Source organism: Brassica napus, chromosome A2 (genome assembly GCF_020379485.1).
Source record: "Brassica napus cultivar Da-Ae chromosome A2, Da-Ae, whole genome shotgun sequence".
NCBI classification, from domain to species: domain Eukaryota; kingdom Viridiplantae; phylum Streptophyta; class Magnoliopsida; order Brassicales; family Brassicaceae; genus Brassica; species Brassica napus.
In genome coordinates this window covers 2,235,737-2,253,937 of record NC_063435.1, presented here as the reverse complement: position 1 = coordinate 2,253,937, position 18,201 = coordinate 2,235,737, and the positions used below count along the sequence as shown (strand labels likewise).

At 34.0% G+C, this 18,201-nt stretch overlaps 3 protein-coding genes across 3 annotated transcripts; all 3 read left to right on the top strand.

Moving 5' to 3' along the window:
* Positions 1-1,860: 1,860 nt before the first annotated feature.
* On the top strand, positions 1,861-4,058 carry LOC125582416 (NADH--cytochrome b5 reductase 1-like). Its single transcript, XM_048749109.1, has 9 exons — positions 1,861-2,154; positions 2,483-2,624; positions 2,772-2,862; positions 2,951-3,028; positions 3,142-3,222; positions 3,310-3,399; positions 3,485-3,550; positions 3,641-3,727; positions 3,958-4,058. Exons 1-9 carry the CDS (start codon positions 2,037-2,039, stop codon positions 4,048-4,050), a joined length of 846 nt encoding a protein of 281 aa, XP_048605066.1. The 5' UTR covers positions 1,861-2,036; the 3' UTR covers positions 4,051-4,058.
* A 6,641-nt stretch (positions 4,059-10,699) lies between these two features.
* On the top strand, positions 10,700-12,893 carry LOC106432466 (AAA-ATPase At5g17760-like). The gene is made up of 2 exons (XM_013873306.3): positions 10,700-11,724; positions 12,215-12,893. The coding sequence occupies exons 1-2, from the start codon at positions 10,759-10,761 to the stop codon at positions 12,719-12,721; spliced, it is 1,473 nt and encodes a 490-aa protein (XP_013728760.2). The 5' UTR covers positions 10,700-10,758; the 3' UTR covers positions 12,722-12,893.
* Positions 12,894-16,053: 3,160 nt separating this feature from the next.
* On the top strand, positions 16,054-17,593 carry LOC106432522 (protein GrpE-like). The gene is made up of 3 exons (XM_013873367.3): positions 16,054-16,402; positions 16,642-17,145; positions 17,228-17,593. The coding sequence occupies exons 1-3, from the start codon at positions 16,151-16,153 to the stop codon at positions 17,426-17,428; spliced, it is 957 nt and encodes a 318-aa protein (XP_013728821.2). The 5' UTR covers positions 16,054-16,150; the 3' UTR covers positions 17,429-17,593.
* Positions 17,594-18,201: the final 608 nt, after the last annotated feature.

The window sequence follows — 18,201 nt, the reverse complement described above, 5'->3', positions numbered from 1 at the left end:
GTACAAACATCACCTGGACTTGCTTTATAAATAATGGAGCCTATATGAGCCCGTCTAAGCCTATACTTGATATAAGTGTAGCAACTGAAAATTTAATCCAATTTATATCTCCTCCTACTCTCTTCTCTTCCGCGGCCTCTTCATTGGCCGCTTAACCAATATCCATGGTCTCCACCCCCTAACGGCTAACGTTGGCTCCGTCCTCATTTGGATTGCTCAATCGACGTTGTGGTTTGCTGTCAGCAAGATGAATACTCCGTAGGAACGACTTTTAGCTTGTCAACTCCAACAGAACAATCCTCCTCCGATCACACACTCTGATCCAGCCGGTAAAGGATACATGACCTTGTAGCATAACAAATATGCTGGAGTAATAATTTACAATACAGTTCTTGTTAGGCTACGACGGTATATAGATATCAAAGTTCTTATCGAAATATTAGATAAAAATTAAAAAGTATAATAGATAAATAGTGTAATTATAAGTTTACAAAAACATATCCACTAGACATTATTTGTGAAGTGATTTCACACATGTCATCTCTACAATTATTTTCACCATAAAAATATCACATCCCTTATATATTAAAAGAAAAACATTACAACATATTTTTGTAGCCACATGTCATCACCACAATCATTTTTAGAATCCTTAGAAAAATATGTTGGTCTATATAAATATATAATAAGCTTTTTATTAACCTAACCATAAATTAATCATAAATGTTCTTCATTATTTCCTTAAATAAGAATCACGGAATTACCTAATGTGGCTAAAGTATATATAACAATTAATGATTTTGAATAATAAAAATTTGATAAAAATTAGTCTATTCTTTATCATTTTTTAAAATTTTTAACTTATTAAAATAAATTAAATAACCACATTAACTATATAATAAAAATTTAGATTTTTTTGTATATTATATTTTAAATTTTTTTAAACAAATATAAATGACTAAAGTTGTTAAAAATCTCACATTGAATTTTTTGTAATCAATGGTTTAAAATTTATGTTATAACAAGATACAAATGATTACGAAATTACATAAGTATGAAGTCTCACTTAATAAATATTATATATGTATATTAATATTTTTAAAAAATAAATTATATACCATATAACATAAGTATTTTAATTTCGAATTTTGTTTGATTTTTTTTATAAACATTTTGAAAAATTATTGACAATTTAAATTTAGATTTTAAACTTTGCATTGAATGCTTTTAAAATTATAAATTACTAAAACATTTAAACATCCCATAAATTTTTTATTGTTATCATTGATTTAAAATTTTTGTTATACAGAAATACAAACAATCAAAATTAATATGAGTATAAAATATTTTTAACAGATGTCAATATTAAAAATATAATATATATCTATGTTAATATCATTTAAACTTAATTTTATAACATATAAAATAGAAAAAGTGTTTGTCAATTTATTTAAGTATTTGTACCAATTTCATTATATATGTAATAGTTACTAAATTTTTTATTATTCAATATATATTTATTATTTCATAATATGTAAAAAATATATAATACTAAAAAATAATTAATGTATAATATTTATTTCGCGGAGGGTGCGGATCTTAACCTAATGGTATATTAAAATTGATAACATATTTTATAATTAAAAATGACATAGACAACTATATTTAATGTCAATTTCAAGTTTTGGTAACTAACGATGCACCACACACACATCACTCGGCATGCACAATGTGATCTACTGTAATAACTAAAATTAAAAAAAAAACACTTTGGTCAACGTAAAGTATAATTAGTATATGGGAAAAAATAATAAATGTTGCAAACAAAAAAAGGCAACTACAACGTGATGGGTGTTAGGTACACCAGATCCCATCCTCCCCTTTTAATGACGGACATAACAATGTGAGAAACAGACCACTCCAAAAAAAAGAACTGATTCTCTCTCTTCAACATTCTCACCACCACTTCTCAATCAATCCTCCATTGAGCTAATTTCGATTCTTTTCATTTCCAATTTGGGTTAAAGGAGGAGCCAATGGATACCGACTTTCTCCGGACGCTAGATCGTCAGATCCTCTTGGGTGTCTTCGTCGCTTTCGTCGCCGCCAGTGCCGGTGCTGCTTACTATCTCTCCTCCTCCAAGAAACGCAGAGGTTTGATCCCAAAGTTCAAAACTTTTCAGTTCATTCGTCTGTTTGGAAGGTTGAATTAGCCTATAGCAAGATAAAGATTGAACCTTTGTGGTTTTTATTATGTGGGTCTTAGTTAATGTTTGAGTAAAACTTGTGACTTTGTTTGGTTCAAAACTTTTCAATCAATCGTCTCTGGGTTCCAATTATAATGTACTTTTGGATAAGTTTTGGCCAAGATTTGTGTAGAGTTGGTCTGTTTGGAAGGTTGAATTAGCCTATACCAAGATAAAGATTGAACCTTTTGTTGAAGGTTTGAGTAAAGGTTGTGACTTTGTTGTTGGTTTTGTAGGGTGTTTGGATCCTGAGAATTTCAAGGAGTTCAAGCTTGTTAAGAAGGAGCAACTTAGTCACAATGTCGCCAAGTTCGTTTTTGAACTCCCATCTTCTACTGCTGCCTTGGGTCTTCCCATTGGACAACACATCAGTTGCAGGTTTGCTTCTTCATAGGCTTCTTTAATGTCCACTTCCTTAGTACCAAATCTCAAACTTGTGAAAGCTGTGAACATACTCATTTGTAGAGTCTAGGTTTTGGTTCCTGTATGTATGTTGTGTTGATTATAATGTGGCGTTTTTGATAGGGGAAAGGATGCTCAAGGAGAGGATGTTATTAAGCCATACACTCCCACAACGTTAGATTCAGATCTTGGACGCTTTGAACTTGTCATCAAGGTATATATGCTTAAACAAACACTTCTCAACCTGACTTGTTTTTTGGTTCTAGTGCTCTAAAATGTTGGAATTTTCCGTTGTCAACTAGATGTATCCACAAGGAAGGATGTCTCATCATTTCAGGGAGATGCGTGTTGGTGACCATCTTGCTGTTAAGGGACCAAAGGTACTCTTTTATTATTCACAGTCTTGCTTACTTGATATTACAATCCAATTTGTTATTCTGTATCCTAAAATCTGGAAACTTTTTTGTTGTTTTGTTACTTTTTAACTTGACAGGGAAGGTTCAAGTATCAGCCAGGTCAGTTTAGGGCATTTGGAATGCTTGCTGGAGGCTCAGGCATCACTCCCATGTTCCAAGTATGTCTTACACATTTGCGTCTAATATAGTTTTTTGAAGCCAATGTTATATGTTTTAAAAACGTATTTGATTTCGCTTTTGTGAAGGTAGCAAGAGCTATTCTTGAAAACCCAACAGACAAGACAAAGGTGCACCTCATTTACGCCAATGTCACATACGATGACATTCTCTTAAGGGTATAAACTGTCACCTTCTGCCTCTTTACATTTTCATAGAATGTTTTCAGACACTAAATATTATGTGAATCAATACTTTTTTCAGGAAGAATTGGAGAGTCTTACTGCCAATTATCCAGATCAGTTCAAAATCTACTATGTTTTGAACCAGGTTAGCCACCAAATCCAAATGATTTTTTGCGTTTATCTAATTTAACTTGCCTATTAAATTTTTTTTTTTTTTGTGTATGGTGATGATTAGCCCCCGGAGACATGGGATGGTGGTGTTGGATTTGTATCAAAGGATATGATCCAGGCTCATTGCCCTGCACCTGCATCCGATATTCAGGTAAGCCCTTCCTCTGTTCTTGATCTTGAACATACCTGATCATCACTTCTTCTGAATCTCTAATGCATTATGTTCATATTTGAAGCAAAACCAAGAACACTTCATGTTATTAAACATTTTCTTCAAGTTAATAAATATTTGACAAGAAGTAATGTTGAGTGATGAATATAGGGATTTTTGAATGGTGATAACAACATCTTTTTAACGGTTTATGTGTTTTTCAATTGCAGGTCTTGAGATGTGGACCACCACCAATGAACAAGGCCATGGCTGCAAACCTTGAAGCTCTTGGTTACTCTCCAGAGATGCAGTTCCAGTTCTGATTGGTCCCTAAAAGATGGAACTATTTAAAAAACTCATTTCTCTGATCAAATAATTTTTGTTACTGAGACTGGTGTCTTAATTTGAGTTAGACTTGTATTTCAGTTGTGTTATCCCACTGGGAGTTCCGGTTTATTGATTAACGATTTGGTTAGGCATATTGTTTACATGTACCGGTTTGGTTTGATATCATATAAAGACTTGTCACTTGATAGTGACATCCGCAAGACCTACCCTATTTGTTTTGGTTTGTTGCTATCAATTTTGGCGACTGGCCTACATTACTACACATGAATCACTTTAGAAGCATAGCTACAAAAGGGTGATTGAAATTTGATTCCCTGGTGGCCTGGTGGAATGATTGATAACATATTTGTAAATTTTAAAAAGCACAAGTTTTCGTTAGTCGGCTTGTTCTTTTCTAAGAATTTTTTTCTTTGGTTGAATTATGTATTGCTTTTTGGTTTGTTTTTTAGTTTATTTTATGAAGTTGGCAGTGTTGATGATATCTCAGAATCTTTATCAATTTTTTTCTCTTGACATCATATTCATAACAGTGACGTGAAAAGAATGTGTGTGTTTAAGTTAACTATGCATCACAGTGATCGTCCATAGCTATTGAATCATAGATTGGTTCTGTCCTTACACTATAACGTCACATGTCCGATTTTAATATTAAATCCTAACAGTTTCAGGAATGTGCATTACATCGGATAAGATTCAGTATAATTAATTTGTAGATCTTGGACTATTGTCTCGATCGGATTTTGTTTAAGCGACTCCAGAATGAGACAAGAGACTCAATTTATAAATTTATGTGCTAAATTTATTTCTTCTATACTTTCTTTTCCCCGCTTTAAAGATTGAGACGTGATTAATTTGGCTAATAGTTGCTTTAGATATTATAAAAATGTTTCAACATGAATTTACTTCTGAAATATTGGTGAAGTGAACGAACGACAGAGAACTTGCGTTGGTTTCAATATCTTTTAAGCATTTTATATTAAAAAAAACTTACGCAACTGTCCAAAATGAAGGATGAATCCATGACTCATAGTACACTTGCTTTATTTTCTTTTCTTGGTTATGAATCACATCATCCAATAATACCTCCTCTGAAAATTAATCTATTACAACACGCAATAGTCCCACATGCCACATCGCGACAGTATAAGCGAATCTTTTTGCTTTTGGTCTTTTTTTGATATGATCAAATCAATCATCAAATATCATAAAATGCGAAGTTAAAAAGTTAATATCCGACCATAGATTGTGAACTATAATATCCAAACCTAATTAACATAAACTGATAAACACACCTACTAAAAACCTCCAAAACTGTTATCCAAGAGACAAAAGTACCAGCGTAATAGGTTTGTTATTGTCGAAATAAGGCCATAAGACTTTGGGTTATTTTGGTAATCTAGTTTCAGAAAATCAAGTTTGTAATTTTAAAAAGGTATTTTTTGCGTAAAGTGTATAGTATACTGTGCAAGATCCTGATGTGAGTATACATCGACATAAAACTAATTACCCTAAAGTTGGTTAGGTAATCGTTATATGATTTTTATTTGTTTGTATCAAGCAATAAACATTTCCAACATAATCAAATATAGTAAGATTGTTCATATCACTCGCACGAAATAATAGAAAATGAAAATTTCCTTTTCGTGATTATAGATCTTGTATCTACAATATGTTGAGAACGTCAATAATCCAATGGTTATTTAGTCAATGGAAATATTTCTACGATATGTGTATCATATTCGTTTTTATGTCGATTTAAGACGTAAAGTATAGGCTTTTAGTTTGTCGTCATCTTCTATGATGCATGCCGATTAGATTATTCACGTGCATCTCATTAGATGATCTCGTTGTTGACGGTATACATAGTTTCTGAAATATTAAAAGAAAAAGTTGGTAATATAAATTACGGTGAAACAAATTAGACGATTTCTTTATGTAAGGAAATATTACGAACTAATTAATTTACTTTGTTATACTCTTTGCTTTCTTTCCAAAATAGGTGACCAAAACGTTATAGTCTGTAATCTTTATTTTTATTTATTTGTAAACTTATCTATAATAATAAAGGGGAGTTTTCTCTCACCTCCTGCAACCACGTCCTTCTTTAGGAGTGGGCATATGTTGCCACGTGTCGGCGGCTGAGTGGTATGTGAATTTTACGCGGTTGCTTTTTATCCGCGCGTCTGTTTTGCTTAGTCCTCGCTTCTTTTCTGTTTTCCTTATTCCTCTATTTGGGTTTGGGTTATGTTAAAAAAATAAGCCCACATAGGCCCAGATGCTCATCATCGTCTCTGGTCACATGAGATTAGGGTTCTTCTTCATTCTTTTTTTTTTTTTTTGCAGCGGATGCTTGAGCATCTAATTTCTAGAGAAACTAAGCACTCCCTTCGCTACCCGTAACAACTCCAATTCCTTAAAGCTGTCATTTATTTTGAGTTTTCCCTTGATTAATCCACTTCTCATTCATTAAGATTTTGGTGCACCTGTACGTTTCCCTTGAAACCGCCTATATCTCCAGCTATATATATCTCACCTCCATACCATGCAAACTCCAACTCAAACAAAATCCGAAAACTTTTAATTTGCAAGCAAACGGACTCGAGAGCCGGGAGATGCTTCAATGCGGCGGAGGTCCGTCTTTTGAGATTCTGGAAGCCAAGAACATCAACAAAAGGGGACAACTGATGAGCCTTGAGATGTTATTGATTGATGGACAAGTTAGTATCTTTTTCCACTAATATAATTGTCTTCTCGGTTTAATCTATTTCCATTTTATAGAATCAAAAGATTTTGTTATTTTCCCCATTTCTTCCCGTTTCTATTTTTTTGCAATCACGTTATTATCTTCTTCGTCATTTTATTGATGATGCTCAGGTCTCTTCTCTCTCGATGGATAAACCAGTGTTGGTATCACTATTATATTCTCTTTTTCTTCTGTCCATCAAAATCTGATGAAACCAATAAACTCATACTCTGTTTCTATTTCGCTGCTAATTTTACCGGCCGTTTACTTACTTGAAGAATGGTTCCATGTTTTCTTTGAGTAGCTACAAAATCCCACAGCCAAAAGCCGGCACCGTACTTCAACCATGCCTCCTCGGTTATCCACCGCAGCTTCGTCGACTTTCAATCCTAGCCGCCATTTCTCAATACAACTCAGCCACCTCCAATGCCTCAACAGTATCAAGACCATTTACCTTGCCAGAAAAGTAAGCTGGATCTCGTTTCAATGTCGAACTCCTTACAGAACGGAACCCAAGTTTTAGCAAACTCAGCTGCTTCCGTGAGAGCATAGAACGTTAGCTGAGAGCTAGCGTCGTCCGAGAGATAAACGACTAGATTCTTTGGTGGGTAAACGAGAGCCAACACGGATAGGACTGTGTTGACCATCATCAATAATGGCTCGATCACCAGATCCGCCATGGAGTGGAAAATATCCAGCCTTGGGAGACCGTTACCGTATCTCTGGGAGAGTCTATTGGCGAAGGTGAATCGCCAAACAGGATTCCACCGGACAGATTGTTGGTATTAATCAAACGAAACCGGTTTGGTATTCAATAATCTCAACCGGTATGGTATGGTATGTCTTTAAAGAAAAAGCCAACAGATTCAGCCAAAAACGGAGGTCTCGAAACCTCTGAACGCAATCTTTTCTCCGGTCCTCTTCCTGGGCACAAGAAGCGGCTAACTATCGCCTTCATGAACCGGTATAAACCGGTCGTCTTTTTTTTTTGACTGATAAACCGGTCGTCTTCTTTTGTCCTGTTCTTCTTTCTGTGATTTCTCTGAGACAGAGTAAGTGGAAAGCTAAGACAAGTGCATCGGCCACATATTTACTTATCCGACATGTTCAAAAGCAACTAAGAAGGCACACCTTGAATAGGTTGAAGAGGATACAGTCTTAAACCAAGACGTCGACTCCTAAAATAATGCTTAGGCATCGTTGTTGCTTTTATTTACTTCATCTGATGTTAACTATCTTCAACAGAATATAAAGTTATATTTGGAATTCATTATCATCTTTGGCCACATATTGGTGTACTATTATGTCTGTGTTCTATTCTTTCATGTCAGCATTACGACAAACTAAAATCGTTAACGATAATAGCTACTTAGATGTCATTCATAATACGTGTGACCTAAGTTATGTATACTGCCTCGAGTTTTGTCTGACCAAACATTGAAACCATAGAGGGAGAAGTTGAAATTCAACATAAGAATAATTAGAGACACCTAAATAAAGTAAAGATATAATGCTAAATAAAGTTATTAAAAACATTAATAACTTTATTTAGCATTATAAGGTGTTAAGGACATGACCATGCAACAATTTAGTGAGCCAGCAATTAAACAATAAATATAATGAATTTGCATTTTTTCCTCCGATAACTTATAGACGGTCAATAATTTTTATGCAACTATAAATTTGATTCAAATACAAACTACATATCATTGACCACATACGAAACTCTTTGTCTTAACATTCGATGTTAAAGACCCAACGGCTTAATAAATAAGAACCACAACAAACCAAGCTCGGCACACTCACATGAAACCTTACTACCTTGAAGGCCACTTTTTAAGAAAAAAACTGCAACCATTATTTGAAGACAAATCTGTTGTATATATATATTCCAGATGGTTCAAATACATCAAAACGGATGTAGGACGAAGTCAGAACAAAAAAAAAATTAAAAGCAAAAATTTGCACCAGGATTATGCAATTCCAAAATGTTAGTACATCTAACAATGTTATAACGCAGAAATATTATTGTAAGAATTTAGTGTGTAGCTTTTGTCGATATAGTTGTAAGTTTAGCTGTAGAAAAATATTATAACTTTTAAACCGATGGTTAAAATAAAATAATTATAAACATGAAAACAAAAAAATAGGACTGTTAATTTAATGGGGGAGAGGTAGGGTGTTCAATCCGGATATCGGTTCGGTTTCGGTTCGGTTTTTTTTGGTTTTCGGTATTTCGGTTAGTAAAATATAACTACCATTCTAAATCCATATTTACTTCGGTTCGGTTCGGTTTATATACCGTCGGTTTTCGGTTTATTCGGTTTTATACCAAAAAACATAATTATTTTGTTTGAGATCATATTATATGAATTTTAGAGTCATATTGTCAATACAGTCATTTATTAAAAATATATTACATGTTCAAATAGATGAACAAAAAAGTAAAAATGCTTCTACCATCAAATAAAATAATCAATTCTATAACTAAAATCAAAGCTTGAAATTTTGAAAATAAAAATATGAAATAAAACATAAACATAAAAGAAAAGTTTTTCCACTCTTCCATATTTAGTGTTCATTAAAGTCATGCTTTTTCAATTGAAAATTTTCCATTAATTATTGTCCATCAAATTTATAATCTTCATATTAATTAAGTGAAGACTAAAAGAAATTAAAAAGATCAAAAAAAGACTTAGAAAATAAGATGTATGAATTGCGATGTATTGTTATTTAGTTATAGTTCAAGTGTTTTACAAATTAAGGTTTTTTATTACTATAAAATTATGGTAATAGTTATTAACACAAATTTAACTTATGTAACAAATAGATTTTCATGTATTGTTTTAAAATAGATACATATTTACATGTTTCTACTTTTAATTGGTTTTGTTCGATTTATTCGGTTTAATCGGTTATATACCAAACCATATCCAAATCCTACGGTTTTTATAAAATTATATCCATTCGGTTTATATGGTATATACCAAAACCAAACCATATTGTCTATTTCGGTTCGGTTCGGTTTTACCATATTGAACAGCCCTAGAGAGAGGAGTCCATTAAATTACTTAAAAACTAATTTGAAACAAAAGCTATAGAAATTATAAGTGAACTGAAACATTTCTACAATCCAACCAATATAACAAAAATTTAAATAATTTTCTGTTTATTTTGCTCATCACCTTATATATAATTTAAATTAATAAATAAATTATTTAAAATAATTTTAAAAATGTAGGAAAAAAAAAATAAATAATTTTAAAATTGTCTACCAACTTCTATTTTAATAATAACACAACATCTATATGCTAAAATATGCATACAAAATATATAATTAAGATTAAAAATTTAACAAAAACCCCGGGCGTAGCCCGGGCCAACCCCTAGTAGTTTGTAATCTTTCCTTACAAAAAGAAACTGATCAATCTTAAGGTTTTGAATCGTTTTATGAAACAAAATTAAAAACTTATAGTTTGTAATCTTTCCTTACAAAAAGAAACTGATCAATCTTAAGGTTTTGAATCGTTTTATGAAACAAAATTAAAAGATCGATATCAAATCTAGGCTATAGAACAAAACTACAGACCTGACACACTTGCATTAATATTTTTCGAGTCTTCATTGGTCAAGCAACAAATATTTAAATAATACGGTGGATATGAGTTAAAGTTTGAAAATAAATCGACATGCTCTTCGTGGAGAGAGACTTGTTTCTTTTGTCATCTCTCTACTCTTTTTCAATCTACTTTATCATTCTAAATATTTTCTAATAGTATTGTGGAAAAAATAGGTCTTTTCACATGCATCCATTGAATAAAGACAATGAGTTAAATAATGTCTTTGTCCCCTAAGTGAAGCCTTCTTCCTTAAGCTTCTCTCCTTCTTTATATATCTCTCACTTTCACTCTCTCCATCTCCAAGAAAACAGATAGACACAATGTTGTTCTCTAAGGATCTTCCTTCACCCACCTCAATTTTCACAGCCTACGCATCAATGGCTGGTTACATGATGATGATACGTTCAATGGCCCACGAGCTCATCCCAGCACCAATCCAAGAATTCATCTACTCCACTCTCCGGTCTCTCTTCTTCCGCTCTTCTTCCACAACTCTCACTCTAACCATCGACGACGACAACATGGGCATGGACAACGAGATCTACCTCGACGCCCAGACCTACCTCTCCACCAAGATCAGTCCAGACGCGGTCAGGCTAAGAATCAGCAAAGGCCACAAGGACAAACACGTCACTCTCCATCTCAGCAACGGAGAAATCGTCGTCGACGTGTTCCAAGACGTGGAGCTCACGTGGAGGTTTGTTACCGACGGTGGAGACAAGACCAACGGCGGTGGAGACGACGATGGTAAGAGCGAGTACTTCGAGCTGAGTTTCGACAAGAAGCATAGAGACTTGGTCATAAACTCTTACGTCCCTTACATCGAGAGCAAAGCTAAAGACATCAACGACGAGAGGAGGATCTTGATGCTGCACTCTCTCAACTGCCTCCGATGGGAATCGGTTATCCTCGAGCATCCTTCCACCTTTGAGACGATGGCGATGGAAGATGAGCTCAAGCGTGAAGTCATCGACGATCTTGATCGGTTCATTAGGAGGAAAGAGTTTTACAAGAGAGTAGGGAAAGCTTGGAAGAGGGGTTACTTGCTGTACGGACCACCCGGAACCGGGAAGTCTAGTTTGGTTGCGGCCATGGCTAACTACCTGAGGTTTGATGTCTATGATCTTCAGCTGGCTAGTGTGATGCGTGACGCTGACCTAAGGAGGCTTTTGCTTGCGACACGTAACCGGTCGATTCTTGTCATAGAAGATATCGACTGTGCAGTGGACTTGCCTAATAGGTTAGAGAAACAGCCTGTTGATGGCAAGAACCGTGGCGAGACTCAGGTTTGGTTCTACCTCTATGGCTTTGTTAGCTTCCTATTATTACTGGGTTTTGGTAATAAGAGTAAACATTTTTCAACCAAAGTACCAAACCGGACCGAATCCAAAACCAAAATTTACTTCTAAACCAATCAAACAAAGTCTAAATTTAAAAGGTTAGTAAGAGTTGAATTTATGTAGAGTTTATTGATTTTAAGAGTTGAATGATTTGTTAAATTTGTTTAAGTTATCCACAGAGATTTTTTTTAAGAATCATAGAATCATGAAAATAAATTTAAATTGTTGTCTTAGTAGCACTAAATTTTAATAGAATCATTAAAAATCAATTTTTGAATAACAATGAAATTTGTAGTTAATTAAACTATCACCAAACCAATAACACTAGATTAATGTTAGAATTCATAAGCTAATAACAATAGAACTTGAAATTTGTAACGACATTAAATTTTGAAAATTTTAGTGTAATTAAATTGGCATTTGTCTTGTGTTTAAGGGACCATTGACGTTATCGGGGCTACTAAATTTCATAGACGGATTATGGTCAAGCTGTGGAGACGAGCGGATTATAATATTTACGACGAACCATAAAGATAGGCTTGACCCGGCATTGCTACGTCCTGGTCGTATGGACATGCACATTTACATGGGACATTGCTCTTTTCAAGGATTCAAGACTTTAGCCTCTAACTATTTGGGCTTGAACGACACCACAATGCCACACCGTCTTTATCCTGAGATCGAGAGACTGATGGAAGGGGACGTAATTACGCCGGCACAAGTCGCAGAGGAGCTGATGAAAAGTGAGGATGTTGACGTGGCGCTTGAGGGTTTGGTGAATGTGTTAGAGAAGATGAGGTTTAAAGCTGGTGAATCGAGTCCAGGGATGAAGAAGAACGAGAGTAGATTGGAGATGGAGGAGATGAAATTAAGGCGTGATTCGGAGGGTTCTCCGAAGAAAAACAGCAAGAGGATTAAGAAACTTGTTCTGTTTTGGACTTAAGACGTGTGTCAGAAACTTGTATGATCCAGTATTAGTTCAAATAAGATTATGAGGAGACAAAAATAGATCGAAGAGGCTTACTATTGTAAAAGTTAAAAGAAGTTTGGACTCTGATATAAGTTTGTTTTTTAAAAGAAAAATCTTATATATTTTATATATATGGTTATAAATCGTTGTAGACCCATGAAGAAACAGGGAACTTCATTTTTTTTCATATAAAATATAGCCTTTGGAGGAGCATTGCTACCTAAGAATGTTTATCTTTATGTATGTTTATATCATTGACAATGCATATGCACCCACATATCCGGTTTGTTAGTCACAAGTAGATAAGATTATGAACTCCTCTGTAGATAAGCTATTTTTCATTTTAAAGTTAATAGAAAATTGTATTTCACTTTAGTTATATCATTACGATTCTTTTCGATTTCTCCTTCTCTGTACAAAATTTCCTGGAAAAAAAAAACTCAATTCTTCTAAACAAGCTTCAGAATATTCATTCATGCTTATAGTGTTCAACTTTCTTCTTCGACCACCCTCAAAAATAGGGAAGAGAGGAACAAGCTTAGAGATCCTGGCACTTCTTGAATCAACACTACAACATATATGTCTGCAACAAAATCTCTTTCTTCTGATCAACATGAATCTCATATCTCCACGTTCATATTCCATTAATAATCATCACAATACTTTCTAACTTTAATACGGTGATCACCTAAGAATGACTATAATTTCAGAAATTCTTATTGGAGAGAACTATAATTCTTGGACCATCCCTTTGAGAACCAGTCTAGAGGATAATAATAAGATAAACATTGTTGATGGATCACTACTTCGCCCTAACATTATAATTCCCTATTGATGTGGTGTTGTATATTGGTATCCAAATCCAAATAGTTGGGTGTCTTCATCTTAAATTGTCAAAGGAATAGTGTTCCATATAGATGTGAACATATATTCGATTTTTTTTTTTGTGATAACCGAATGTCTTGGACCTATCGAAATGGTCCATATTTGAGACCGAAGCGACCAGGGACCTAGCTTGCGCTGGTCACCGTGGTGGGTCACCGTGACCGTCTTCGGTCTCGGGCGCTGGGATTCCGCATGTGAATTCTCCAGTGGCCGAGATTCAAACTCGGGTGGCAGAATTCACAGCTGTGAACTTTTTACCACCATAGCCTACATATATTCGATTTGACTTTAACATAGTATATTTAATTGCATTCTTATTGTTTATGGTTAATATGATGATACCTTAATCACCAAATTCTATATGTACGAGGAGTGCTGCTAAATAAATTCCTCATATGATCAATCAACCTGAGCTAAATTAGTAAATGTCAAAATTTAGAAAATTGGCTAAGTTGCGTTTGCAACAAAACTTAATTTTATAGTTCCAGTTATCAAGCAAATAACTTCTCTTCCCCGCATTTATTGTTTTGTTGTTAAACTGTTATTTTTATGACACAATCAATGTTATCAAGCAAAGAACTTATAAACTCATTATGGTATAAAAAATTGAAGAATGAATCAACATTATTTATCCCAGTAAGGAGCATGAGAACTGGTATGCATCATGATGACTTTGTTTCTATTTTTAATCTCAACAGTTGCACTTTAGGCATAACTCTCATGTCTTTCTAGAATCATTCTTCTTCACTTTCAAATACTTGTAATCGACTTTTATTCTTTCAAAGTGATTATAAATTACTTCATCTACAAAAAATACACTTAGAATTTTACGTGGGTTCAAAGACTTTATACTTCTCCTGAGAAAACTGACAATCTTTGTATGAGTAAATATTGTACACAACTGCATGTCAATGTTACACGTTGGTATGGATTTTCATGAGTGGTTTGTAGAGAAAATATCCTCTACATCATCGGTCTCCATTAATTATCTCTATTTGTTGTTCACAGGTAGACAAATAGTTGGAAACAATAGTTGGAAACAATAGTCTTAAAACCTTCAAATTCACATCCCATAACTACATGAACATCCATAAGGCCAGACCAGAGCATAGCTTTAGCCTTTGTTGTTAGTGGTGATGAATGATATCATCAATGCTGCTGAGAATTTAACTCATACTCAGTTTATTCATCTGTTTTCATTGAAACAAGACAAAATTAAGAGCGACAACAAATAGACAAATCTAAACAAACAAAGAAAAGAAAGCCATTCAGTTATCTTTTGCATGTCAATGTCCTCAAATACCAAAATCATCCATTCTTCATTCTCATAAAAAGTTTTTTTTTATAAATGTGGTAACTTATGTATGTTTTTGCCAAAAAAGTTTTAAAAAGATATATTATTTAAAATTTTCAAAAGTATATACAGTAAACCTCTATAAATTAATAATGTTGGGACTTTGATATTTTATTAATTTATAGAGATATTAATTTACAAAAAAATCTTTATTTAGATTTCTTATTTTAAGATATATTTATTCTAAGATAAAAAAAAATATTTGATTTTAATGTATAGACATTAATTATTATATTTTAAAATTTGAAATTTGTATTAATTATATTATATTATTTGGTGTATATAATATGTATTGTATATAACTTAAATGTGGTTGTGGATATAATATTATTAAATCTCATCAAAAATATATTAAGTATTAAGAAAATATAAAGATAATTTCATTGTGAATATAAAACAAAGAATATTATAATAGATTCTTATTTATATAAAATATGTATACATATAAATTATTAATTTATAATTTTAATGGGACCATGTATTTACATAGAATTTTCTAAGAAATTATTATCTTTTGTGTCAAATTTTGAACCAGTTCAAGTTGGGACCAGCGAAATTTATTAATTTATAAAAATTATTAATTTACTGAGTATTAATTTATAGAGGTTATACTGTATATGATTTTGCATAAATCGAGTATGAATTAAATGCTGGGTATAAAATGGCCCAACAAATATATTATAATATCTTATCATTGTACATCTCGTTAGGCTTAATTTCACGGAGCCCTTTCATATAGTAAGCCCAAATTGTAAAACTAGTTAATCATACCACATATTGCTTCTAAAAATCCACAAAGCCTTCACAACTAGAGTAGAGAGAGAACATTCACCATTACTAGAAGACCACTCAAACAACACTATTGAACTACTCCAGCTTGGCTGTATTGTGAAAATGTTGGCAAGAAAAGTAAATGTGCTGGTTATACAAAATGTGAAAATGGTTAATCTTTGATTATAAACTTCCAGAAATTTCCTCTCCAATAAAGTCTAGGAACTCCCTACATACTTCAGTTAAACGAGGACCGTCCGTTCAACATATTAAAACTACATCCAACGGTTAGATCAACCAAAGAAAAGGAGATTTACATAACAAGGAGAAGAGAGAAACTGTTTCCCTCTCTTCCTTATCCCTCGCCGCTAACTCTTTCACCCAACTCTCCGATGGCCGGTCTACTCAAAACGCCGTCTTTACACCTCCCACCGTCTCTTCTTCATGCACCCTCTGTGCCCTTTAAGCCATTTTGCGTCTCCTTCGCCGGAGGAAGGAACACCAGCGTCTCACTCTCTCGCCGAGCTTCTCTCCGCTCCGTCTCCGGTGGATATCCTCTCCGGTTACTAAACTTCGCACCGTTCGCTTCTGGAGATTCCGAGACGACGGAGACTGAGGTCGAATCCAACGAACCCCAAGTCCAGGTCTTTTTCGATCAAAGCTCATTTCTGCTTTACCATTTTGGTGGTTCTGTAAACCCTAAATTGGGTAAATTAGGTTTTTAGGGTTTCGTAATTAGGGATACTCTGTGTACTTGTTTAGAATCTTCCGGTGAAAATTGTTGAATTTGAGAGATGGGTATATAGTATTTTGCTCAAAGTTTTAATCTTTGTTGTGTTGCGTTCTTCTAATTTTGTTTCTTATGTAATAATCAATGGTTCAGGAGACGGATGGTGCTGTTGGTGTTGAGAGTGAAGACACTAGCACTGAGGAAGAAGGAGAAGCGGCGGTTACCATAGCGTTGTTAAGTTCGTATAAAGAAGCTTTAGCAGAGAACAACGAGGAGAAGATTGCTGAGATAGAAGCATCATTGAAGTCCATTGAAGATGAGAAGTTTCAGCTTGTGGATAAAGTAGCGTCTTTAACCAATGAGCTATCTGTGGAGAGGGATAGACTGATAAGAATCAGTGCGGATTTCGATAACTTCAGGAAGAGGACAGAGAGGGAAAGGCTGAACCTTGTTTCAAATGCTCAGGGAGAGGTTGTGGAGAATCTTTTGGCTGTTTTGGATAATTTCGAGAGAGCTAAGTCTCAGATTAAGGTGGAGACTGAGGGAGAGGAGAAAGTTACTAATAGCTATCAGAGCATATATAAACAGTTTGTGGAGATTTTGGGGTCGCTTGGTGTTGTCACTGTTGAGACAGTGGGGAAGCAGTTTGATCCAATGGTAAGTTACTAAAGTGTTCTTTCTTGTTTGATTAGCTGACATCTCTTTGATCTTTTTTGCTTTTCTCTTTGATGTGTAAAAGCTGCATGAGGCAATAATGAGAGAGGATTCTGCGGAATATGAAGAAGGTATAATACTTGAAGAATACAGGAAAGGTTTCTTGCTAGGGGAAAGGCTTCTACGCCCTTCAATGGTGAAAGTATCAGCTGGACCCGGACCAGAAAAGACCCAAGAAGCTAAGGCACAAGGAAACGGAGAAGAAGCAGAAGCGGCTTCGTCTTGAATGAACGACAATCAAGACTTTGCAGTTTTGTGTGTGAGAGAGAGAGAGTGAGAGAGGGTTCGGTTAAGGTTAATTATTGTTATTCTTGTTGTGACATTATATCATATCTACAAAGTTAAGAGAAAATAGAACGAGGTTTTCGATTAACAATGAAAATTTTGAGTATCTGATACCGAAAGATAATGGATTTTATTAGCTGTATTCAGCTTTAAAATGAGGACCATGCAGACAAAATGTTGATGATATATGTCAGTAAGTATATGATATCCGATCAGGTTCGGTCAGTGGTAAGGTATAATCGGTAAGTAACTGTAACTCGACACCTCTCTACCTCACACACGCAAAACTGCCGAGTGTACGATTAATTATTGTCATTGTTATTTTGTAGCTAAAAGTTTCCTTCACGAACGTTTTTGTTTTTTTGGTTTATTGATATTTTCTCAAAAAGTAAATAAAATATTTATTTTGCTTATACAATGTTTAATTTACATATAATATTTACCTTTTTTTTTTGAAAAATTGAATTTAATGTAACAGATTAAAAAATATATATATTCCATCATTTCAAAGTAATTTCTCGCTTCGTTCTATTGGTAACTATCACATGAAATTACGATGGGATATTTCAATTAAAAAAAATAAAAAGTTACGATGCGAGATCGCCTCCTCTCACTGCCTCCGGGCCATTCCCCTGCTCCATCGACACTTCAGTTCTATCTCTCCATCTACCAGCCACCTTGACAAGTTTTATCTTCTTTCATCTCTTCTTTTCT

Bases quoted from the DNA above. Each gene is read 5' to 3' on its own strand.
- LOC125582416 (XM_048749109.1), top strand. From the start codon at position 2,037: ATGGATACCGACTTTCTCCGGACGCTAGATCGTCAGATCCTCTTGGGT. The intron at 3,029-3,141 runs GTACTCTTTTAT...TTAACTTGACAG, and splicing joins TTGCTGTTAAGGGACCAAAG to GGAAGGTTCAAGTATCAGCC. The intron at 3,551-3,640 runs GTTAGCCACCAA...GGTGATGATTAG, and splicing joins TCTACTATGTTTTGAACCAG to CCCCCGGAGACATGGGATGG.
- LOC106432466 (XM_013873306.3), top strand. From the start codon at position 10,759: ATGTTGTTCTCTAAGGATCTTCCTTCACCCACCTCAATTTTCACAGCC. The intron at 11,725-12,214 runs GTTTGGTTCTAC...CTTGTGTTTAAG, and splicing joins AGAACCGTGGCGAGACTCAG to GGACCATTGACGTTATCGGG.
- LOC106432522 (XM_013873367.3), top strand. From the start codon at position 16,151: ATGGCCGGTCTACTCAAAACGCCGTCTTTACACCTCCCACCGTCTCTT. The intron at 16,403-16,641 runs GTCTTTTTCGAT...TCAATGGTTCAG, and splicing joins CCAACGAACCCCAAGTCCAG to GAGACGGATGGTGCTGTTGG. The intron at 17,146-17,227 runs GTAAGTTACTAA...GATGTGTAAAAG, and splicing joins GGAAGCAGTTTGATCCAATG to CTGCATGAGGCAATAATGAG.